The sequence below is a fragment of the Oncorhynchus nerka genome, linkage group LG21, assembly GCF_034236695.1.
Source record: "Oncorhynchus nerka isolate Pitt River linkage group LG21, Oner_Uvic_2.0, whole genome shotgun sequence".
NCBI lineage: Eukaryota > Metazoa > Chordata > Actinopteri > Salmoniformes > Salmonidae > Oncorhynchus > Oncorhynchus nerka.
The window spans coordinates 32,198,021-32,224,130 of record NC_088416.1 but is presented as its reverse complement, the minus strand read 5'-3'; the positions used below and the strand labels follow the sequence as shown (position 1 = coordinate 32,224,130).

General features: G+C 46.6%; 1 protein-coding gene across 1 annotated transcript; it reads right to left on the bottom strand.

The window, feature by feature from the left end:
- Window positions 1-214: 214 nt before the first annotated feature.
- LOC115104287 (nucleosome-remodeling factor subunit BPTF-like) lies at window positions 215-25,614 on the bottom strand. Its single transcript, XM_029625655.2, is given in 34 exon segments — window positions 215-1,094; window positions 2,663-2,849; window positions 3,112-3,196; window positions 3,430-3,622; window positions 3,721-3,909; window positions 4,016-4,296; window positions 4,493-4,718; window positions 4,939-5,604; window positions 5,606-5,753; window positions 5,756-5,986; window positions 6,128-6,380; window positions 6,484-6,725; window positions 7,031-7,145; window positions 7,326-7,468; window positions 8,550-8,720; window positions 9,287-9,506; window positions 9,836-9,959; window positions 10,141-10,291; window positions 10,555-10,683; window positions 10,801-10,925; window positions 11,136-12,981; window positions 13,188-13,502; window positions 13,644-13,736; window positions 13,739-13,778; window positions 13,917-14,046; window positions 14,376-14,507; window positions 14,661-15,019; window positions 15,287-15,435; window positions 15,686-15,886; window positions 17,464-17,640; window positions 17,803-17,976; window positions 21,146-21,366; window positions 22,340-23,162; window positions 24,896-25,614. Coding segments are annotated over 34 exon segments (9,054 nt in total). The 5' UTR covers window positions 25,374-25,614; the 3' UTR covers window positions 215-1,057.
- Between the last annotated feature and the right edge of the window lie 496 nt (window positions 25,615-26,110).

Below are 26,110 nucleotides of genomic sequence, written 5' to 3'. Positions count from 1 at the left end.
ACATTTATTAAAATTCCTAAAAATCTGTTTTTACCTTGTCATTATGGGGTATTGTGTGTCGAGGGGAAACAACTATTTAATTCATTTTAGATTTAGGCTGTAATGTGGAAAAAGTGAAGGGGGCCTGAATACTTTGAATGTACTGTAAATGCTTTAGGGAAAAATATTTTCATATAGCTAAAGCAATTTATTTCACAAAAGCACATGCCAACACTTTCAGTAATGGAAGAGAGCTCAGTCTTCTCCATTTATTATGTTTCATATACATCAATCTCTTCAGCTGTAATACAAAAACAAAAATTCAAAATCTGACAAGTTTTACAAAGAGGGCAAGGATACCTTCAAATACATTGTGTTTTTATCCTTAGCAGTGTCATTACTGCTGGGCAATTAATACCAAATACTTTATTCCTTTCAGCATAGCTTGACTGAAACTCAAACTGTTAGTGTCCAGAAAGCCAGTCGGTCCAAACTCAAGCAAGTCCTTCCCAATGAGATGTATCTTTCACGCCACCTCTAATAAAGTGATTGAAAGGGTATAGACACACCTAAGTGTCCCTGTGCAATCTGATACACTGAGTGCAACTCAGCTCAACATTTTTCAACATTCAAACAGGCGTCAAATGTTTTTTATTTTTTATGGGCATGGCCATGGAAGCGTAAGCTTTTCTTAATTTCTTCAACTGGCTAGAGGGGTAACAAAGAATCAAATAAAGAAGAAGGAACAAGGAAACGTGAGATCTCCAAAGAAAGTATTTTCTTCAAGGTAACCTTTTTCAGAAATGCCTTTATTCAAACCCTCCATTTTAACCCCTTGTCAAATGTCCATGTGGCAGAGGTGGGCAGGCAGCAGCTCCACCTGACAGTTGTGTGGGAGCAGCGCTGCTGGTCTTACAGGGAGAGTCTTCCTTTGGGGGCTGCGTAGTGGGGCCAGAAGGAGGGAGAGGAGTGGAGGTCACAAAGCACAGGAGCCAGATCCCAACATGGATTAATTGTTCAGAATTTAACCCAATTCTCGCAGAGTGCATTTTTTTGTTGTTCACATATGTGGTATATACTAAGAGGTCGAAGTCTGTAGTTTGTTGTTATGAGACCTATAGAATGTGGAAAAGGGGAACAGTTGAGAACCTTTAAACATTTTTATGAATAGTTTAAACATACTGACATGAACAAAAAACAAAACAATGATACAAAAAATGGATGCCATGGGGTCAGGAAGGAGATAGAGCAGCCATGTTGGTCTAATTCATTGGGAATGACTTAGTCAATGAAAATGGTGCTTCACGTCTACATCCTGAGGTACCTTCATGCAGTAACGCATGGGGTCCAATATAGTTAAGCCGTGACATTTTATTTATTATTTTAAGTCTATATAAATTCCTCTGACCATAGGCTCTCTTTGTTTTAACCATAAAATAATCCTTCACAAAAGGATTAAAAAACCATACAATATCAATCTTATTTTTTTTTAAATCACTAAATTTAAAACATCCAAATAATAAATCAACCAGTAGTTAAGCTATAATTTACCTACAAAACCTGTGCACTATATTAAAATCATGCCCATTCATTACGAATGCATGATATTTAAATCAGCTGAAAGAAGGCCATGAATAAGAGAGGAACTTAATTTCATAAATATATAATAATAAAATATACAGCTTTACATGTGGTCCCAAATGTTGTTTTTACATCTCCCTCTCCATGAATAACTAACTACTAATAAAAAATGCATTTATGGGTGAAGCTTATTTACACATTTCTAAGTAAAAGCTTCCCTGACGCTTATCTTGCTGATAATTGATGCGATTTTAAATGGTAAAATTACCAAAATAATAGTGAAAGAGCATATCCCTTGATAACTTGATTTGTAAGTGTCAACATGGCCGCCATTTTGTGATTGTCACAGAAGGCATCTTTGGAATTTGGCTTCTATACTTGCAAATTTACTTTTAAGCATGGTTTGTTTCACTGATAGAACACTTGTGTGTGTTTGTGTGTTTATTTCTTTAAATCTTAAATAATCACACAGAATTTCCACTGTTTATGAAACAGCAAGTTCCATGATTCACTACTAGACCCCAGCATCCAGCTCAGACTCCAGCTATAACGTCAGACTTATGACATCACAATCTGCAAGAAAGAGAGAATGAGTGGCATAAATCAAATGCATGCGGTACAGGTGAAAGAGACACAATGCAAGGTGATGCATGACACAGAGATGGAACAAACATTAATGAAGCTCTACTGAAAACTATTGCAGGGAGGATGTCTGAGCTGAAGTCAGCCCTGTAGGCTTTGGTAAGACTCCCACAAACCACAGCCAGGTCTGTGGGGAAGACCACAGCCAAAGTCAGGCTACTACAACACAAACGGACATGCCCAGAGAGTGCATGAGGCTAACTAGCATGACACGGATGCATGGTTTAATGAAAAAGAAAAGATTAAAAAGGGTGTTCTTGGGAAATTCTCAAAAGCAGATTCAATCAAAGTCACATGGACTGTCATGAACATTATATGACTGACAAGCCATTACCCATGCCCTAATGTCAGACGAGACCATGGAAAGCAGAGGAGCATGACGGAGGGAGTGTTTTCTAACAGGAGACTTAATGACAGGGCCTCTGAAGAGCCTTGGGAGTCATGAGAGCTCTGAACTTACCTGCTAGCTTTGAAACCTTTGAGCTTCTGTACAAAGAATGACTCCAGAACTTCGGCACACTGAAAGAAGGGGGAGTCGTTGGGGTTGTAGTAGCGGCAGTTGTCAAAGACTTTGGTCATGTCCGCCACAAACTCAGTGAGCTTGTTGTAATACCGTTTCTGTAATTTGTCTTCCATTGTGGAGAGGTCTGGGGATGAAACATAGAGAAGGGTGACCAAAGGTAAATGTGTTGGTCAATTATTATATTTTCTAAACTATCAACATAAACACTAGCCAAGTACACATTTTGTGTCTACTTTCCAACACATTCAAGATGAATGTTTTTTCTCACAAGCATTTCGCTACACTCGCATTAATATCTGCTAACCATGTGTACGTAACCAATCAAATGTGATAATAGCGACAGTCAATGACATTACAGTGATTTAGAGATCTGCCCTCGCCCTTACCCATGGGTTCCTTTATAACGCCATAATAATCAGGAGCATCGTTGGGATCGACTGGTTCAAGGAACGGCCACGCCATTTTGTGAGCCTGTTAACAGAACAATAGATGTTTCACTAGATTTACAACAGTGAGGTATACTGAAGTATGTTGAGAATGTAGTGCCCCAGACCAGAACACTGGTCCTTCAATGCAACGTTGTTTCATTTAATCATTTCATTTATTCAAGACAGGGTACATGATGTGACTCCCAACTCTGGCCATATCCATATCAAATGCATTATCAGTAGAGACACTGAAGAGGAGACCACAGGCTTTCATACCTGTAAGGAGCGCAGGATTCTTCTTAAACCCTCGTAGTCCTTGTCGGTTAACGGTGTGAGGACGGTCATGGCGTCCTCCGTGGATTGACACTGCGGGCACACGTACTCGTCTATGTGGGTGGCCTCACTCTGCAGAATGCCCACACAGCGCCCGTGGTACCAGTTCTGGCAACGGTCGCAGCCAATGTAAAACCTGGGAGAAAAGACATGGGAAGTACAGGTCAGGGATATTTGGACCTATAACATTCAGTTCACCCAAGCTATAACCTTATTAGTATTGTGTTATCATACTGTGTTTCATCATATGGCGTCCGGCAGATGCAGTACAGCTCCTCCGTGGTGCCCTCCGAGTCCTGTGAGTCCTGTCCCTGCTTGCAGCCATTACAGACGTAGTCGTCCATCTTCTTGGCTTCCTTCTCCGTGATGCCCACACACGCACCGTGGAACCAGTTGGAGCACAGGTCGCACCCAATGTAGAACCTGAAACCATGTGGACTTCAGTTCAACGTCTTTGACATACATGCTACAGTTCAGTTACATGTTCAGTGTTTCAATGGGAACCCGATATGGTGCATCCGTATCTTACTTGGCCTCGTCATAGGGCGTTTTACAGACACAGTACAGCTTGACTTCCTTCTTGTGATCCTTTGAGGTAGTGGATATCATCTTCTTCTTCTTGGGCTTGGCGGAGGACGAGTCCCTTTCGTCGTCCCTCTTGCGTTTGTGGGCGGAGGAGGGCGAGGCCATGGTGGGGGAGAGGGATGAGGCTACCTGGGCTGCGGTTGCGGCAGCGGCTGCCTGAGAGGCTGCAGCTTGGGCCTTCTCCTTCTCCTTCCTCAGCCTGCTGATGTCCCTCCTCAGCTCCTCCTGAGAGAGAGAACGACATAGGGGAAAGGAAGGGGAGAGAGACAGGGGAAAGGAAGGGGAGAGTTGGTATCACAATGTAAGGAATTCCTGGGCAGTGGCCGCAATATTTCTCAACACATCCAATATCACACTTCTACACCCTACTGGAGCACTACAATACAGTGGCCTATAATACAGAGGTGGCTATGGCACTGACCTGAACCTCCAGCTGCAGCTCCTTGTCCAGTAGAGCCCTCTTCTTCAGGATCTCAGCCTTGAGCTGCTCTTTGTGCTTGAAGAGCAGAGCCGAGAGCTTGGTGGCATTCTGCTTGCTGCGTTTCTGCTCCACAGACTCCTCCTTCTTCCTCTTCTTAGCCGCCTGCTTCTCGTCCTTGTCGATCTTGTCCAGGATGAACTTCATCACCTGGTTGCAGACGATTATTCTGCTCAGCAGGGGATAGAGGAAGGGAGGGCTTGTCAGATTCATCATGAAATCAGACAAAATATAACTAACACAAAATAGTTGGTGATTGTTGGTAGGATTAAGCATAATAAGGTTTTGGAACTGACAAATAGATAAAACATAATTCATATTGTAATGAACTGTAATTCATATTAATGTCGTTATGTAAGGGTCATGTCTGTGAATAATGGCAGCCATACCTCTGGTTCTCCTCCCGCTCTGCTGGAGTCATGGTCTTCCTCTGTTTCAGATTTTCTATCACAGCATTCTGCTTCATCACCACCTGTTTCTGGATGGTGTCGCTGGGGCTGGAGGCCTGCAGGCTCTGCTCCCTTTTGGCCTCCTGCTGCTTCTTCTTCTGCTGCTGCTCTCGGAGCTGCTGGATCCTCTGCAGGTGGTCCTGCATGCTGGCTGTCTGGATGGTCACCACGTTCTGAATCTGGTGGGCTTGTACCTGGCCTCCTGCCTGCTGGATCTGAATAGGCAGCTGCAGCTTGATCTGCTGGGGCACTGCCCCACCCTGCTGGGCCTGGAGCTGGGCCGCCACGTGGGTCTGGATGGTGCCCAGCACCTGGACCTGCTGCTGCAGCCCCGGCACTGTGATCAGCTGGGGTTGGTGGTGGAGCTGCAGCTGCTGCTGGGGCCTGATCTGAGCCGTAACCTGGGGCTGGAGTTGAGCATGGGCTTGGATGGGCCTCACTGTGGCCTGGGTGACGGAGGGGGAGACCGAGAGAGTCTTCATATGGACCGGTTGTGGAGAGGTTGGGATCTGGGCTATCTGCTGGATGGGTAAGGCAGTGGGGGACTGGAGGGGGATGTGGACTTGAGCCTGAGGGGGTTGAGCCTGATATGTGGACACTGGAGGGGGCAGGAACGAGGGCAGGGGGCTGGACTGGAGCGATAGCCTGTTGAGGGGGCTGGACTGGAGCGATAGCCTGTTGAGGGGGCTGGACTGGAGCGATAGTCTGTTGAGGATAGCTCGACACGAGCGATAGCCTGTTGAGGGGCTGGACACGGCGATAGCCTGTTGAGGGGGCTGGACACGAGCGATAGCCTTTTGAGGGGGCTGGACACGAGCGATAGCCTGTTGAGGGGGCTGGACACGAGCGATAGCCTGTTGAGGGGGCTGGACACGAGCGATAGCCTGTTGAGGGGGCTGGACACGAGCGATAGCCTGTTGAGGGGGCTGGACTGGTGGTGCCGGTGCTTGAGAGGTGGCGGGAGTCTGAACTGGAGGCCGAGACAGTGCTGCAACGGAGAAGAGAGAGGAGACAGCAGCACAGTATTAACACATCTACACAAACTAGAGACCAATCCAAATGAACATTCTAATTCACAACTCTGCAAAGCCTTGTGTACGATGCTTGTTGAAGTGGCCTGGCCTCATACCTGGCCCTGAGGGTGTTGTTGTGGTGGCTGTGACGGGGGTGACAGCAGCACTGGCCGTGGTGGCGGGGTTGGGGACAGGGGCTGTTGCCCCTGGGGTGAAGAGGAAGCGCTGCACCTGGCCGTTGGGCATGGCAGCCTGCATGAGCTGCTGCCCAGGGCCTGGGATGACTGTCACTCCCTGGGGGATGACCTGCAGCTGGCCTGTGGTCTGTCCCTGTCCCTGGATTACTACTGTGAGACCCTGGTTCCCTCCCTGGAACACACAGTCAGACATAGAAACACACAGAGAATACATCCAACAGGAGTGTGAGAGTATGTGTGAAAGTAGGTGTAAAAGAGAGCAGATGGCTCCTCACCTGTGCCCCCTGCGTTAGCTGGGTGAGCTGGGCCAGGGTGAGTTTGACCTGGCCCTGCTGTGGTCGGCTGCCTTGGGGGGTGGAGGGTGATGGGGACTGCCCGGGGGCAGGGGTGACAGGACGGGGGGACGGGGCGGCACCCAGCATCCTCTGGCCTGCACTGGTCTGCACAGGGCTGGCACTGGAAACTGCTGTGGAGACAGGTTGGCCCCGGATGATCTGAGTCACCACCTGCTGCTGGCCTAGAGGACAGACAGTGAGGCAGACAAACAGACACACAAGTAGCCTTAAATAGGAAAAGTGCATGTGACAGTCCCAAGACAAATCAGGTGACTTATCATGAATGAATTGACTGGAGGTCATACATAAAGTTAACATCGGAGGACTACCAATACAGTTTCCATCCGAATAAAACGAATACGTATAAACATATCAACACAAAGCAATGTCGCTGACTGTCTGTAATGTGCATGCTGAGGAGTGAGCAGAGCCATGCAGCCACGGGTTGGGAGGCGGCAGAGGAGAGACCTACTGGCTGGTAGAATACCTTGTTGCATCATCAAGGGGGTTCTGATGATGGTTTTGCCCATGGTGGTGCCCTGCTGCAGGGGCGATCGGATCACCGTCATGCCCGGACGGATCTGGGCTTCGGTGGAAATGACCTGGGCCAAAGAAACAAAACACAAATAAATGATACTGTACACGTGATTATGCTAATTTCACCACATTCCAATTAAGATTAGAACTCAAAGAAAGAGCAGGGGAGGGCATAAGAGGGAAAAAAGACAGCAATAATATGTGAGAGAGAGAGGGATAGATCTGTTAGGATGTCTATTCTCTACCGGCTGAGTGGTGGTTGAGGTGGAGGTGTTGGGTCTGATGTTGATGGTGGCGTTGCGGTTCTGGAATGAGGAGTAGGTCCGCTGGTTGCCTGGGGTACTGGATGGAATAATGCCCAGGACATTCTGCTGGACTTGCACCATACCTGTGACGGAGAGGGACTGTGTTATTAAGTAGCGTGAACTCACTACAAGTAGATCAACAGTAGGGTGTTGAACCTCAATAATGAGATTTACAACAAGTCAAACGCCCTTGTTAAATGCTCATGGAACTAGGAATTCAGTTTGTCAAAGAAATACTAGGTTGAATCACATCTCCAAATATACTGGCAAGTCACAGCCATCAGTGGGAGAAATGTCACCTGCCCCTCTTGCAGATGACCTGGACAGACTGTATGGATCAAGCAGAACAGGTCTTTTGTGTTGAGACTGTCTGGGACGCAGTCCAACCACGATACCGTAAGGAAGCTTCCATTGGATCAATAATCTGACAGACAGGACAGCCATTACTGTGTCTGTTACTGAGCGAGAAAGACAGGGCATCCCAGGGGTCCTCCTTCCTAGAATGTTCTTGTATTAATCAGTGGCATTTTCTACGTATTAGGGCAGCCAGCACACTCAAAACCAAAAGCAACACGTCAAAGCCCCTCAAAGGTTCCACTGGGGTGAGATGGTTCATGGTTTTGCTGAGTTGGGGTAGGCCTGCTGAGTGGGGGTAGGCCTGCTGAGTTGGGGTAGGCCTGCTGAGTGGGGGTAGGCCTGCTGAGTGGGGGTAGGGGAGTGGGGGTAGGCCTGCTGAGTGGGGGTAGGCCTGCTGAGTGGGGGTAGGCCTGCTGAGTGGGGGGTAGGCCCGCTGAGTGGGGGTAGGCCCGCTGAGTGGGGGTAGGCCCGCTGAGTGGGGGCAGGCCCGCTGAGTGGGGGTAGGCCCGCTGAGTGGGGGTAGGCCCGCTGAGTGGGGGTAGGCCCGCTGAGTGGGGTAGGCCCGCTGAGTGGGGGTAGGCCCGCTGAGTGGGGGTAGGCCCGCTGAGTGGGGGCAGGCCCGCTGAGTGGGGGTAGGCCCGCTGAGTGGGGGTAGGCCCGCTGAGTGGGGGTAGGCCCGCTGAGTGCGGGTAGGCCTGCTGAGTGCGGGTAGGCCCGCTGAGTGGGGGTAGGCCTGCTGAGTGGGGGTAGGCCTGGTCAATGCGATCATGCCGGCTAAAACCTTACAGACGGCAAGGTCATCCATACCTCCTTGTGTGGTTGGCATGTTGACCGTAACAATCTTGCTGTTGGCCGGAATGGGTAGCTTGGCGGTGATGACCTGGCCAGCCATGGTCACCGGGCTGGCAGAGATCTGGAACGTTTGTCCAGAGGTGGTGACCATGCTGTTGGCCACGGTGGCCCGTGAGCAAGTGGAGACTGCAAGACACACCCCACCTGCAGTCACACACCGTGTGCAAGTGCAACCACAACAGCCAGGGTGTATAGCAGTGGTGTCCACTAAGGGATGTTTACGCCCCAGCTTCAATTCAAACAAAGCCATTGCATAATGCTTTTTGGACTGATTAACTGATTATGAGCCTGAAACTTTTTTCTAGGAGTCAAAAGTTATTCTAAATGTTTTTAGAATTCTCTTTCCCAGCCCCACACTTGACTGGGTTTCAGATACAGGAAGTGGACACCACTGGCCATTAAGACAATTCAACATACCGTAAATATCTATCAAAATAGATCAAATGAAAAAAGAAGAATCCAAACACTAAAATTATCTGTTGTTGTTGTAACAGTTTGACATCCACGAGTGAACTTCAATGGCCACCATTAAAAAGTGAATGAGGAACAAAAATGCCTTCTGACCAAAAACTTGGAAATATGAAAAATAATATTTCAACACTGCTACCAAGAATCACTATCAACTTAAAACACACCCCCACAGTAGCCACCGCCATGATTTTGTATGAGCAGCTAGTCGTCGCCAAACTCACCTGGACTACCCTGGCCCTGCTTGACCCAGGAAGTAAATGACTGATGGAAGTTCTTGTTCTGCTGGAATGTGACAGGTGTCCCCAGCTTGGTGGCCAGGACCAGTTTAGTCCCCGGGGTGACCTGGCTGGTCAGGGATGCCGGAGTGCCAGAGGCTGAGGTTGTAGGGGTGCTGGTGGGGGTGGAGGTGGTGGCACCAGGCTTCTGTTGCTCCAACCGTTTCTACAACGCAAAGGTTCAGATGCTAAATCTATGCTAAACCACATAGAAACACCAAACTCATTGGAAAGAGGAGACCAGAGTAAAAGAGTGAGTACAGAGTGAACATGTCTCATCTGAATAATACATAACTTCCAATACACATTTGTAATTGCACATGGTTTAAAAGGACAATTATTCAGATCAAAACCAACCCAAACAGAGGCCCTTGAAATGTCCCAGCTCCCAGTGTTTAGTGTTTGTGCCCCCCAGGTTTGGGTTGAGGGGGGGTGGATTGTAGGGAGGCTAGGTGTCACCATAGTGCAAGGTGGAAACTTGTCTGATCTTCCCACCTGCTGAGCAGCCAATCTCTGGTGCTTTAGCTGAGCCTCCAATTGGGCCTTGGCCTCCTCTGCTGTCTTCAGCGTTCTACTAACCTTAGCCTGGTCTGCAGCCTGGGCCTTCTCCCTCTCTACCCTGGGACCACAAGAGGACAAGTCAGTTAGTCATACTACATCCAATGACAACAGACCTGGGCAGGGTTACAACAAGACATCTTGAGGGAAGTAAAGGTTCAAAGGTCACATAATATCAAGCAGTACAGCAGCTTATTCTCTCCAACCCCAGCAACAAGGCTAAGGACAGTCCACCTGCTCACCTTTCTGAAAAGGCTCTGATCTCCCAGATCTCCAGCTCCTCCTCGGCCACCCACGTCTCTAAGATGATGGGTCCAGTCTGCTTGGCCGGTTCAGGCTTCTTTGGCCTCAGAGCGCTGGAGCGCAGGCCTTTCCTCTGGGGAGTGGGAGTTTCTACCCAGGAGGACAGAGAAAGGATGAGGTAGAGAATGAGGTAAAGGGGAAAACGACATCTGTCAATTAATGTCATCCTTTGTATTGTGGGATAAACAACTTTCTCAAACTCCATATTTTCACTTACATTGCAAAGGATTTGCCTACTCAGGTACTTGAGAGAGAACACTAGAAGAGGTGAGGAGCAAGCTGAGCAAGGCAATCCAAAGCAAAGATTCATGAGACCACTATAGGATTGTGACAGGATCCTAAGATCCTTTTACCTTTGGGAGCTTCAGTAACGCCAATTGGGCAGATGATCTTCCTGATGCAGTATTCAGACCGGATGCCGTGCGGCCCCACATCTCGCCGCTTGATGATCTCTGTTGTGGTGATCGCCGTCTCCGAGGATTCTGGGGAAAGCAGAAAGGAAATATGTCCGTTTGAAATGGTGCCTCATCTTCAAATTGAGAGACAGGAAGGAGGAGGGCAGAAAGAGGGAGAAGAGGGTAGGATTGCTGTGCTCTCACCTGTGCGGGTGGTTCCTACAGCAGGGGAGGGCTTGACAGCCATGTCATCCCACCTCAGGCAGGCCCAGAGCAGCCGCAACATCAGACTGACCCCCGCCAGAGACTTCACAGTCTGGAGACGGTATCTGCATTGGAGACCCAAGTCAGTGAGTGTTATCAAAACAACCTTTAACCAAATAGCTATATGGACAAATGTACATGGTTCCATGTTCTCAATGGTTTTAGCCCAAGTATTGTTTGCTGTCTTTCTGTGTTTTCATTTCAGTGCACGGCATATGAGATGGTCCACTGCGTCAATGGCAGCCTAATGGCTAAGGGTCAACTACGTGACTAACCTCCACGTGATTCCAAAGGTGGGTCTGGGGGAGGGATATGGCCAGATGTCCAGGGCTGGCTTGGCGTTGTAGTTGAAGATGGGTACCTCTCTGATGCCCCCTCTCCTCGCCAGCTTCTTCAGGTCATCATTAGGTAGTACAAAGATGCTCTTCTTGCTACTCTTGGTGACAAACTTGCGGTAAGAGGGGAGGGCCGTGCCAGAGCGGGTCTTCTTGGAGCGGGAGAACTTTAGCAGCCGGACACAGTCTCTGGTGGAGTACTCCTTACTGACCGTCATGGAGGTGACTGAAGAGCCTGAGGGGCCAGATTTGGCATCTATCAACGTTGCAGTGACAACAGTCTTGGTCTCCTCGGAGACGGCGGCCCCGAGGGTCGGGGAGCACACCCTGGTGACGGTGGTCTTGGTCATGGTGGTGAGGGTGGATACAGCACTGCTCTCTGCAGCAGGCGTCACTGCAGGCTTAGTGCTGCTGGAGACCTTGGCTATCTGCACCGTGCGAGACTCTGTTGACATGGTGGTAGTAGTGGTTGTGGTGACTTGGGTGATGGTCTTCAGAACCTCAGTACTGCTACTGCTGTTCTCTGTGGTGTTGTTACTCAAGCTGGACTCCTCTGCAGTGGGGATAGGAAATGGGGTGATCTTATTGGATGCCGTTTGCCCAATCTCCATTGGCTCAGACTTGGTGCTGTTGCTTACCGTGGGAACACCAGTGGGCGGCCCTAACATTGACGACGTGACAGAGTAGTCAGGCTCGGACACCACAACCTTTCTCTCTACGTCCTCCAAAGCTAGGCTGGTGGCTAACACAGTGTTGTTGACCTTTAACCCGTCCTGAGAGAGAGTACCATTCATAATGGATTTTACAGGTTCCTTCACTGGCAGTGTTTTGATCTCACCCTCTAACATCTGGAGCATGACCTTGGTGTCCACTTTTTTGGCCAGGTCTGAGTGCATCTTTGAGTCTACGGGAGTCTTGGTGTCAACAGCGTCTTTCCCGTTCACCTGCACTAAATGTGGTTTGCTTTGGTCTACGTCCATGCTTTCTATCTCCCTCTGTCCATTACCTTGCTCTGTCTCCTCATAACCATGCTTCCTACCGTTTTCTCCTGCTATCATCACTTCTGCTCTGGGAGGTTTGGCCGCACCTAAAGCCGGTTCTACAGATGTCAAATTGACTTTGTTGTTGACGTCTATGCTTTTCTGGGAGCCTCCATTCAGCTCTGTTTGAGATAACGCATCCCCACCATTGCCCTGAACGCTGCTCTCATGGTTGGCCAACCCTGTGGTGTTGAGGTTGGGGCCTGTGGCTCCTGCTGCCTGGGGTTTACAGGTGGAGCCTAATCTGACATCCAGATTATCTGTCTCTCCTGAGGGCTGGAATTTCACTGGCTGCTCCTGGTCAAAGTCCAGCCTTTTAACAATTGTGTCTTTAACTACTGAGGCTGCTTGTCCCTCAGCTTTCAGACTTGTGCACGGTGTCACTGCTAACTTGTCTGCTGTAGAAGCCTTGATGGTGGTGGGAGTCCCTGTGTTAACTTTCTCCTTGGAGACTGTGTGTTTGGCCAGGGCTGACTGCTGTTTGAGGCGCTCTAGCCTCTGCTTCTCCTCCAGGGTGAACTGTTTCACTCTGCGCTCCAGCAGCCCGTCGAGCTTGGACGTCTTCACCTTCTTCTTGTAGGCCGTACGGAGCTGGAAGCCCTCGCTGACGTTCACCACATCCCAGTTGAAGGGGCGGACAGGTGGCTTGGCCTCAGAGTCCTCCTGCTTAGTTTCTTCTTCCTCCCCGGGCTCCTCCTTCACAGCAGGGTCAGTCAGTGATGAGGGGCATTTGCTGTCCACTATACCTAAAAGAGAGAGAACTCAATGAATAATATTAGCCAAAAAATGCTAACTCCGAGACCTGAAAGACAGCTGCTAAGTACCAGATGAATTTGGAACACAGCCAATCATAGTAGGAATGGGGAAAATACCAAATGTCATCTACAAAAATGTCTTATTCAGAAAAACAGCAGGAGACCCTCTTTATTGATGAAAAGTATTATCATTGTACCTTTTTCCTCACCGAGACAGGTGTCTGGTGGACTGGTGTCAACATCCATCTTGTCCTCAGTCTTCTCCTCCACCTGATCATCTTTCTTCTCCTCCACGTCTGTGATATTATTTTCTTCCTTCCCTTTCAGAGTCTGTCCCTCTCCTGGTGAAGTGCTCCCAGATGACTCCATGGTGGAGGTTTCCTCCTGGTCTTTTTCTTCAGTAATTGGAGTAGACTCTTCTTTTGCCTGGGTTTCCGAGCTCGTTGGTGCTTTGGGCAAACATTTTCGTTTGTTCGGGCAGGATGTTGCATTTTCTTTGCCAGTTTTAGCTGCTGTAGAGAGATTAAAATGAAAACACATGAAGCACCTAATTTATACTGAGGCAAGCTGGAGCCAAATGTTCAGCTTGAGTGGCCTTTATCATCATCAGTGAGATAAGACAGAGATAATACGTGTACAGAAGAAACACTTACCTTCGAGTACTTTGCGGTAGTTGACGTTGGTGTTCCCTGGTAGCCTGGGAACAAAGCGATGGACGTGAGTCTTACTGACCCAGCTCCAGCCCCGTACCCAGTTACTCTGTACTCCTCCCCCTTCTGCTTCCACACCTTACACACAGAGAGAAAGAACCAGTTAGATAAAAGACTACACAATCGCATACAAAAGATGGGATGATTATGTTGTCAGACATCATGCAGTCATAAAAGCCCAAACAGGACTTGAGAGGAAAGTGAACCCAGATTTACCTGGTGTTTGATGGGGATGGTGTACTTCACCCAGGTGGCCTGCTGCATAGTCTCTTCATCCTCCAGTTTTTTCTCTCTCTTTTTCCCCTTCTCTTTCTCCTCCCGCTCCATGGAGGTCATGCGATGGAGCCTGAAGGGGGGGGTGAAAAAAATACATCATAACGGCAAGGTGACTCTGGCTTGTTTAGTCAGGGCTCCATTATCTTCAACAATGAACCTCCTCATGGGAAAAGCGTCAGCTACTCTGCATACACTGCCCACACCACTACAGACCTCTGCACTGAAGAGAGGTGAACAGAATGCTTCATAATCAGCAGAGCAGTGAAGCAATATAATGAATTCAGTTTAGCATTGTGCACTAAACCGCAGAGAGCAGGATGAGTTGGGTCGATGTGCTATGACTCAAAACTCAATTCAGCAATGAATTAAGTCCTTTGATTCACAACCAATGTCTCTTACCTGGTGTGTCCAAGCGCATCTTTCCAGACAGGCAGCATGACCACTGGTTTGATGGCACACTCCATGATGGCCAGCGCCAAGGCAAACTCCCGAGCCTTACTGCACATCTGCACCGCTTTAATCCAGTTGGTCCTGGAAAATCACAAACCCACAACCTCACTATACAGCAAAACACGATTTCACACATGACCTTATCAGTCAATAATATTCCATTTCTCCATTGTGTGAAACAGTTCTGAACCCCACTTTCCTATGTCAGAGTAAGTAGTCTGTTCTGGAGCGTACCTGTGCGAGGCCCAGTTTGGGTGCAGGAAGGGGGCGGGGACATTGGTCTCCAGCTGGATGATGGTGAGCCGCAGGGTGGAGATGGTCAGCACCTTGGATCCGTGGATGGAACCGTTCCACTTGAAATCCCCGGCGGGGGTTAGGCTGAACTTATGGGAGAGGTGGCGGCGCTTGTCGTGGTCCTCACGATGCTGGTGCTTGTTGAGGCCCAGTGTGTTGGTGCTGAACTGGTTGTGGTAGACTCGGAACTTGCCCTCCTGGCCCAGCTTGAAGAAGTTGTTCAGGTTGCCCTTCACCGCCAATTCTTTCTTCACAGTACACAGACGAGCCACTTCACTCTCAGAGCTGGGAGGAGATGTCTAATGGAGAGACACAAGGGGATATTTCTACTGAGCTGAGTAGAGACACAGCTAAGAAGAGAGACATCGTATCCATAGGGATTTGGCAATTGGGAGATTACTGGTAGTTCAATTAATTGTGTAACATTGTGTAATAAAGAAGTGAGTCGATGTGGAACAGAGGACTGGATTTCAGTCTAGATGATTGAAAATATAACAGGACAATCCATTTGATCCTGCTAAGGCTGCCTTCTCCTAATGTGAGAGACTAGGCTGTGGGTGTCTCACCTCCTTGCTGTCCCTGGGTGTAGGGCTGCCATCTCCCTGGGTCTTCTGCTGGCTCAGCTTGCTGTCCGGGTTACGCAGACGAGTCACTATGCGATTGTTAGTCTGTCCAGACGCTGACCCCTCACCATTCCCACTCTCCTTGCCTTCACCTGCGAGCAACAGAACACATCATTAAGATCAGTGATGATTAATCAAAAGAGAGAAGTCAATCATGAATAAAGGATTCATGATTAATTGGGCCAAAAACCAGCACAGCGGAGGCAATGTTCAAAGATACAAATAGTATCTCTAATGTCACTTGGTAGTCAAGGCCCTTGAAAGTTGAATGAGTCAGGGCATGCATCAGTAACAGAGTGCCTCCAGAGGCCTGAGTGTATGGATGGTATGGCAACGGCGTACCCGTGTCGTCCTGGCTGGTGATGGAGGACTGAGAGGACCTGTCAGCGAGGTTTGGCTCTTCAGGCCTCCTGAGGACCCCAGGCGCTGAGACGTGGCTGCTGTTGCTGTTCTCGTCTCCAGGGTGTGGTGGTGGGGGAGTAGGCTGGCACTGGGCAGAGGGGTCCTCCTCTCCATGGGACTCTGAGTCTACAGGCTTATCATCTGGGGAGGACGAGATGATTGAACAGTGAAAAGCTGAGCAGCACAAACCCCTTAGGCCCCCTTTGTGTGAAAACATGCATCACCAGGCACTAGCTGTCTATACTGACAAAGTATTGCAAATGATGACAGCAATGCAGAGCAAACACGGATAAACAACTTAAAAAGTAAAACCTGTAATCCACAACAATTGTAAAAAACAGAATGCTTTTGGCTTGATGCCTTCCCTGCCTCACCTGTTCCTTAATGATCATGCACAATTAGCATAACACCAGGGAAATGCTTAATCAGTGAGTCTGAGCAAGACTTTGCACTTCAGCAGTCCAAGCTGACAGATAAGGCTAAAAACACAGTGCAACACAACACAAGCAGTGCAAAACGCGGCTGCAGAACCAAATTAAGAAAGATATTGTGTATCTGAGCTGTGGGTTAAAATGGCCCTGCTGTATATACTGCACTGAGGGAGCAGGTGGAAGGTTCAGGCAGGGAGCCAGCCTTTTGTTTCCGCTAAAGGAACGGAGGCCAATTTCCCCAATGAATTGGGGCGAGAATAAGAGGCTGGTTGTGACAGACTTAGCGTGGTGGGCGCTGCCTGCCAGGGATGCTGCTGCCGAAACGCCATTATCTGAGAACAAGTTTTCACAGTGTGTGGACCAGACAATGCACCGCATCAGGATCCGGATAACACAATGAATGCATTGAGAAAATAGAACATGTAAGCAATGAACAAGGTGACTAGAATATCAACAGGCTACACGTACAGCCTCCTGAGCACTGTTCAGCCTTGCATGCTGAACACTACACAAGACAATGGAACACAAAATGGATGGCAAGAGCACAAGATCCGGCAAAAAGGCACAATGCATCTGTTGAAGGAAGACAATAACCAGGCAGATCTCGATCATATGAAGATGGATGAAAGACAAATTCTTGGAAAAGAAAACCACAGAAATAAAGGGATACAATAATGGGCTATTTAAACGTTACATAAGCAGATGTGAAAAGCAGAGTGCTTTAAGGAGTAAGAAAATACTTAAGACAAAATATGTTTATACCTGAAGGATAATTAACTCAGTAAGTCAGCAACAGCGGTCAGTTTAATGAGTGATACTGAGGTGAGCAGTACTGTGGCAGAGTAGAGCCCCCTCTGTTACATTCACTTACTTTACTGAAGGCTGCCCAACAGAGTCCACTCGCTCTGTTAGTAATCCATGTATTGAATTAGTAGACAGTAGATAGAGAAAGGCATACTGTGTAAACGTGTTGTAGACTTTCTACCACAGCCAATAATCAAATCAACAAATGGTCACATTGAGGAGCAGCCAACCAGCATGAAGATCATCATCAAGCCAAGAAGCAGCAGCAGCAAAAAGCTTGTAGCAGTGACTCCAAAGCAACGCACCCAATGGCAGCAATCACATCACATTAAGCACAACTACAGTATGGAGGATGCTTTCAGACTGCCAGAGCACGAGACCGATGATGATGGATGCACACATGCATAGCCACAGCAAGGTGTGACAAGGAGGAGAGGCTGGGAGGAGAGATGCGGATTGCTGGGAGCTTTCTCCATCATGTACCTGGCCTCTCCTGCTCAGGCTCCATGGAGGCCTCCCCACTTTCAGAGGCGGCAGAGCAGGACACCTCAGCAGGCTTAGGGGGTTCATGTTTAGGGAGAGTGCCGTCCTGGGTGGACGAGCCAGGCTTAGGGGGGTGGACGGTGGTGTTCTCTTCTCCAGCAGGGGGAGCTCCAGCTGCTGTGAAACATACAAGACTCACTCTGGATCTTTAACACACAACCGCCTCACCAGATCAACAAAAAGTCATAGCTATCCTCAAAAGGCTACATGAAAGATGCATCCAGAAAAGGACTTCATAGGCAATACACAACTCACATAGAAGAGCAACTCCAATCTTACCTTGTGAGCTTGCCTCCTCTTTATACTCGGGGTCTTGGAGCTCTCTGTGGTCTGGTAGTTGAGAGCAGTGTGTGGGGGTCTCTTCCTCGATCTTGGTGGTGTCTGTAGTGACCATCTCTGCCTGCTCCTCTGCTCGCCGTTCCTGCCTGCCCTGCACACGCTCCAGGATCTCATCTACACAAACAACAACACAGCTGATAAGCAAATGGCCAACACCCACACACCATGCTAGCTCTGTTTGACCGGAGACGACATTTCAACCTTGTGTAAAATCAGTAGGTCCACATGTTGTTTATCATATTATGTAAATCAGTAGGTCCACATGTTGTTTATCATATTATGTAAATCAGTAGGTCCACATGTTGTTTATCATATTATGTAAATCAGTAGGTCCAAATGTTGTTTATCATATTATGTAAATCAGTAGGTCTACATGTTGTTTATCATATTATGTAAATCAGTAGGTCTACATGTTGTTTACCACGTTATTATGCAAATCAGTAGGTCTACATGTTGATTACCCCCTTATTATGTAAATCAGTAGGTCTACATGTTGTTAACCACATTATTATGTAAATCAGTAGGTCTACATGTTGTTAACCACATTATTATGTAAATCAGTAGGTCTACATGTTGTTTGCCATATTATTATGTAAATTAGTAGGTCTACATGTTGTTTAGCACATTATTATGTAAATTAGTAGGTCTACATGTTGTTAACCACATTATTATGTAAATCAGTAGGTCTACATGTTGTTAACCACATTATTATGTAAATCAGTAGGTCTACATGTTGTTTGCCACATTATTATGTAAATCAGTAGGTCTACATGTTGTTAACCACATTATTATGTAAATCAGTAGGTCTACATGTTGTTTGCCATATTATTATGTAAATTAGTAGGTCTACATGTTGTTAACCACATTATTATGTAAATCAGTAGGTCTACATGTTGTATATCACATTATTATGAAAATCAGTAGGTCTACATGTTGTATATCACATGATTATGTAAATCAGTAGGGCTACATGCTGTTTACCACATTATTATGTACGTCTAAGCTCAACCAGTCAGTAATGTTTTTTTTTCAGGCATTAAAAGGGGATGTGGGGCTTCCGAGTGGCGCAGCAGTCTAAGGCACTGCATCGCAGTGCTGGAGACGTCACTACAGACCCTGATTCGTTCCTGGGCCATATCACAGGCCGTAATTGGGAGTCCCATTTACGGCTTGTGATTGGCCCAGCGTCGTCCACAATTGGCCCAGCGTCGTCCTTGTTAGGGGAGGGTTTGGCCAGGGGGGCTTTACTTGGCTCATCACGCTCTAGCAACTCCTTGTGTCGCGCCGGGCGCCTGCAGGTTGACCTCGGTTGTCAGGTGAACAGTGTTTCCTCCGACACATTGGTGCGGCTGTCTTCCGGGTTAAGCGGGCGGGTGTTAAGAAGTGCAGTTTGACGGGACATGTTTCGGAGGATGCCTGAATCGACCTTTCCCCCCCCCAAGCCCGTTGAGGAGTTGCAGCGATGAGACAAGATTGAAAGGGGGGTAAAATACAAAAACAAAAAATACAAGGGGATGTGTCAAGTAGCTAATTCCCAACCAGAGAAGTTATGCCAGACAATAAGAAAAGGAATGGAGTTGTTTGGCTCACTAGCCCTAGCCTGTTTGTTGAAATGATGCCTTTCTATTACAGGATGGCATTACCAATATAATGGAGTCAAACCATAATTGGTTTCCAATATTGCTCTCCTACACATTTAGAAACAATATAATACCAGCTGGTAAAATTGCAATTGGAATGTAACATAGGCCTATGTATAATGCTTGTAACAGTGTCAAGATCATCCTGTCACTAGGTTAACCCCTTCCATCCTAGTTCTCATAGAAGCAGTCACTCACCTTCAGAGAACAACCACACAAACATCTCAATCTTACAGATTGCTAAAACACCTTCTAGCACTACTTGAGACTGTGTGAAGAATGAGTGGAAACGGATTGTGACCGGTAATAATAACCAAGTCACAACACGTATGATCACCAGCACAGTTAAATACCAATATAGTTAGCCATTGGCAGCTAAAACCAAGAACAACTCATTAGACCCCATGTCAGTGAGTCACTCCTGATTTGCAGTCTCTACTATTGTTCCCTGAAACGGGACAGTGGGTCAACGATCCGGAGATGACATTAATGAAACTGCACTAAAAGCAAGAGAGTGGTGGATCAATAATGTGTTCTATGACGATATGGTATCAAATCTCTCCCCATAAAAGGCAGACAAGAGAGATTCCAATCTTAATTCAGGGAAATGGATCTAACAAAAAAAAAGTTGTGGACAGCCAGCAGAAAGCATTATGCCTGTGAAAGTATCCTGGGTCACAGGAGAAGACGAAACATGAAATCAGTCTCCATTCCCTACCTGCCAACGGTTCATAACTGAGGTTTTCATAGGGAGAGATACAGGAGTATCCACAGAGGGAGGATGAAGCAGTGGGCTTCTGAAGAGGATAAAATACCAGCAAGGCCCATTAATCACTACAGATGGTACAGGTGGAACGAGACAGGAGAGAAAAGACTCTGCATTGACTACCTTGTCTTTGGAATATCTGTCAAAGAAAGTCTTCATTGTCTAACAATTGAGGAGACTGATCCCAAAACAGTACAACTAGAACCAAGCAAGCTTACCATATAAAGCTTGGTTTGTGTAAACTAAGAGATATAGTGGTCAGGAAATGCACAAACAAAGGAAGGCTCTACAACAAACAAGGAGGAGTAGAAACCGACACTGCTTTAAAACCAATCTTCTCCCTTCGATAGAAATAAGAAAACCGCTGTTTGCATGATAAGTAAAAAGGCTGAGAAAGAAAGGGGAATAGCAACATCTATGATGTTTGATGCTTATTTAATATCACATACACTGGACAGGTGCAGTGAAATGTGTTGTTTTACAGGGTCAGCCATAGTAGTACAGCCCACCTGGAGCAAATGAGAGTTAAGTGCCTTGCTCAAGAGCGCAGACAGATTTTTCACCTTATCATCTCGGGTATTTGAACCAACGACCTTTCGGTTACTCACCCAGCGCTCTAACCGCTAGGCTACCTGCGGCCCTCTGACAGTTCTAATACATCAACCATCCTAATCATACTTCAGCACGAGAGAGAATGTACTCTCCTCACCAGAGATGTATTGGAATGTAATCTCACAGGAGCTACACAACATGTAGCCTAGGGGTCGTCATTGACATTTCTATATCGACAATGCATAGAAGCCATGGACCAGCTAAAAGTGCTTCAGTGTGACAGACAGTGATTCAGAGCATCCAGCAGGTGGCTGTCTAGCCTTACCGTTGGCTGCCGTGAGGAAGGCCTTGTTGTTGCCCGCGGCCTTGTTGGTGAGGTCCTCAGTGATGTCCATGTGAGTGTGCACCTCCTCTCTCATCTCCTCGAGGACGGCACACAGGTCGTTTTCCCAGTACTCCTTGTCTAGACACTCTATCAGCTCTCCCAGCTGGACCTTTGTGCTGTAGTACCAGATCTTCTTCTTATCATGCTCCCCGTCTTCCTCACTGGAATAACAGGACAACAACCATTAGAGTTGTGACAAATAAGATGGAATATAATTGACAATCAGTTTGTTTATAAAAACAGGTTTAAGGACCTTAATGAATAGATCATGAGATGGCATCATTGTATGGCCTATAATGCTGCATGAAGCATTGTTAACCCGGGAGAGAAAGATATCTTAACTTCAAAGGAAAATCAACACTGAATGCAAATTGACAATAAGCTTAAATTTCATTCGAACGCATGTTGTTTTTCAGCCCCCTTATACCTTTTTGTTTGCCTCTCGCAAGAGAGACCAATTACAAGCAATTGCGAAGATATGTTCAAATGGAGGAGGCAACATGATGAAGAAGTGGATACTCCAGCAGCAGTTCAGTAAACTCTCAGGGGGGCTATGGCATCACAGCACAGGAGTTTCACCCTAACTAAGGGAACAATTAACAATCACAGCACCCTCGCTGCGCTGGCTGATGTCTCAAACCGCCACTAATGATCCCTCCCACAGCTTGTCATATAGATCCCACTCTTCAGATTGAGTCATCGTTGAAATCAGCTACATTTTTCACACGCAGTAAATGTTTAATCCAGACTGCTTCTACATGAATATGGGTGATTACCAGCAACATCCAGCTACTAAAATTCAAGTTAAAAAAATATATGTTCCAAGTTTAAATCAACCCTCTCAGGCCAACTGTGTGTACATAGTGTTCAGCAACAAAATATGTATTATTCTATCCACAAGACATGACTGATGTTATACCAAGCAATTCAGCACTGGAAAAAACAACTAAGTAATTCTGAAGGCAATCAATTAACTTGTTTTCAAGAACCTCAAGGACATATATCCACTCTCTGACTACATCACAAAATACAATGTATCACTCAGGTGAGATCACTCAGTATGGTATGGAGATGGTGCATAATATTGCTGAAGTAAAAACAAGGGAAGTGGGGTGGGGGCCAGTAATTACTTACACAATTATTCTTCGGTTTAGGAACCAGTATTGCCTCCGGTGGCGGTCATAGCCGATGGGCTCCTGGCGGATGTAGGGTTTGCTCTTCTGCATCTCTGTCACACAGTCTGTGACCCCGGGCACCTTGTGTGCCACGCAGATCTCACACTGCCATTCGTCCTCCGGCACCTCTACCAGAGGAGGCTTCACACACTCCAGGTGGTAGACGGCAGAGCAGGTCTCACAGCACAGCAGGTCCCCCAATCTGTGGCACACCCTGCAGTGGTCATCATACTGCACCACCCCCTCTGACATTAACTCCTCACGGGCGATGTTGGTGGTGAGGAACTGATCCACCAAGAACTGCAGCACCTTGATCTTACTGTCCAGAGGGCCGTAGGGGTAGTCCTCCACCTCCTGGTAGGGCAGGACATGGTGGTACTCCTGGTCGCTCTCGCAGTAGGCACGGACTACCTCGGGCCACGTCATACCATCAATGAAGTAGAGGGTGGAGTTGACACTGTCCTTGAGGTCAGCAGGACCGAACGTGGTGTTGGAGGTGTCCTCCTCACGCAGGATGGCCTTCAGCAGGGCTGTGTGGGTCTCTGCCATCAGCGTGCACTGCTCCTGGCCTACCAGCGCAGCACAGAAGTCCTCAAAGCGGAAGGGAGAGAGTCGCAGCACCGTGCTGAAGTTGCGCAGGACCTCGTAGATGGAGGACACGTTGAGCAGTTCCTCGCTGGGCACCATGAGATCCTCAGAGGTTCTGGGCAGCTCCAGAGGAGGGATCTCCTTTTCCTCAAAGATGGGAGAGCGAGGGCAGTGCACCCGCGTCCTCTTCCGCCCTGCCAGACAGAGAGCAGTGAGAGTCTTTAAATCACATAGATTATGGCAAACTAAAACTGAAATTGCATTCCGTAAATCATACATAAAACCCAGACAAAGCAGAATGACATTGTCTCAAGGGCTTAAATCATCGATTAATGAAAATTCAAAGCAACAAGTTGAAGACAGAATTTACACAAGTGAACAAATGTTAGCCTTGGCCATGTAAAAGGAGAGTTCGCAAGTGTCTCTGAAATCTACTGCCACAGAAATACGTTTGATTCTTTATATTGGTGCCAGGTCCGCTTTAAACAAATCAAGTCTTGGACTTGGTGAAACACTACACCAACTCAAAGTTGGCAAGGGTATTAAACCTAGGAACCAAGAAAATTGAGAGGGGTTATATTATTGCAATTGAGACAGTCAAGAACAACAATTTAACACAATGGACATTCCCTTAAATGTAAAAAATGACTTCTTAAAATGGGTCTAATCCAAACACTGTGATGTTTTGCAACAGCAACATAATCATTACTTTTCTGCTATTCTACAGATATGTTTTGTATCTTTCTTACATTAATTTGAAAGATACTGGCAAACATACTTTCCACAAATAATAATGAACTTTAATATAATCTAAATTGTTACTTCTATCTATTGTGTAAGAAAATGTGCATCAAAAGTGTGTTGAAACAAAAATAACTTCTGCATTTAATTTCCAAAGTTTACAACATATTATGGATATTAAATCGTACAGATATTAATTTAACATTGAAATTAATAATTCCATTATGTATTTTGGGGAATGTAAAACATTATTGTGCTGCATCACTGAAACTTTTTCTCCTCGCATAGTTACAACTGGTGAAATTGAGGGCGCTTATTTTCAAAACAATGGGCCACATGGTACCCTGTCCTGTCATTAGCTCGAGCTGATGTGGATTACTAGCAAGCTAGCTGGGTCCTCCTGGACAAGAGCATAAGCCCATGACATTGCTAACTAGCTAGCTTGAAGAACTCATCTGCTTCTCAGCTGTGAAAATATGCTGGATATGAGAGCTAATGATAAGTAAGAGTGGGTTAAAGAAAAACCCCAAGTTAATTAATAGTCTCATTAAATGTATCGACACATTTGAGAAAGTATTTAACTAGCCAACGTTAGCTAGGCATGCTAGGTAGCTATTCTCCTGCAAGGAAATGATGCATATCATCAAGTGTTGTTTTATAATACGAAACATTCCAGTTATTAGTGTATGTTACCTACTCTGGAATGTTAATATAATGTTGTTGGTCATTTTAGTTGTTTTCTAAATGATAAATCTCCATTTACAGCTGTTTAGCAGGTTCAGGCATTAACTTGTTAGCCTAGCTTGCTAACGTTAGATAATGTACGTTATAACTACCTAGCTATTGCAATAACCAAGTCAGATCCAAAACTAGCAAACACAATTATAATAACATCTTGCACAATACTGTTAGTTAAAGATGTTTCAGAATTCAAAAATGTGCAATTCGGCTCCCGTGCACTACCTATATCGCTAAATGCAAAGCTCTCAGTCCATCATCAACAATTTTGAACTCAAACTAGGCCTGTTTTTATACACAGTCAGTGCATTCTCCATTTTGAACAATACAGCTTCCTGCACTATAAGAACTAATGCATAGGAAAATACGCCCAGCCAAATTATAATTAGTTACAATGTCATTGTTTTCCATCATTCTCTAAGCAGCTTGATCAATATTGCGGTTTTACCCGGAGTGCTGCCATGAGTGCTCTGACTCCGAAAGCTGCTTTCAGTACAGTAGCTGGCATCATCCTCCTCGAGTATTTCCTCAAGCGGGTCTGACTCCTCGTTGAGGGCCTCTTCTTCCTCGTCGGTTATCGTCTCTTCCTCTATCAACTCGTCCTCCTCAGATCTCAAACTCACAGCATCATCGTCTTCATCACTTTCATGATCATCATAAACCACAGATCTAGCGATTGACCGTCTGCCCCTAGTACCTCTGCCGCCACCACCACCTCTGCCTCTTCCCCTACCGCGAGATGATCCCACTTTCCTCCTGCCCCTCGATGAAGAGTTATTTCCCCTCTTGGGACTCTCAAAATCAACCTCGGCACTACCTCTCCCCTTTGCCCTCAACTCCCTCCTGGGTCTCAAGCCACGCTCCGGCTCGGATGAAGGCTCCTGCATACGCAGGGTTTTGGGCGGCCTGCCTCTTTTCCCCCTCATTATATATAAAAGCTATTATTTTCAATGTCAATTTCTGCGTTTATTTAGCCTTCACAGAACCCAGAAAAACGGGTACCGCCAGAAAGCTTGATTTGCGTAGATTCCAAAGAAGTAGTCCCGTAAAGCCCCGGTCTCGGTTTACGTGAGAAAGCTCAAAACCAATGGCTGGCATCCCGCTTCTGATCGGTCGCAGCCGCCATTTTTCTTCCTCTCCGACTACTGAAAACAGACGGAAGGCCCAGTGCTGAAGTCACGTGGTGACTGTTCTTCCAGTACAGTAGACCCGAACAGGCAAATGGATTTGTATATACATTGAGTCATTGCACTCTGAACTGAAGTTTGCAATTATTGTCGAATTGCAAAAAATAAAAAGACCGAAATTATGTTTTCTCAAGTAGGCTACAAAAGTGTATCATGAATATCTATCAATGGGAAAAAGATAAGATACCTAGCTTGTTCCTATCTTGCGTTTCATTTTTTTTAAACTAACATTTGTTGATATTTTCTACATTTTCTCAAGTTATAATGTTCAATTATTATTTTGCCAATTCAAGCATACTCCTTCCTTTTTCATGTTCCTTCATACCCCTTCATGATTTTAGTCCTGGAGTCATAGAGGTGAAGTTATTTTTTTACATGTATTCTGCCAGGGTATGCATTGGTAAATACAAAAGGTCTGATAATAAAAATTGTAATGTTTAATTTAAAAGGGGTGATGATCAATCTTATCTTCCACC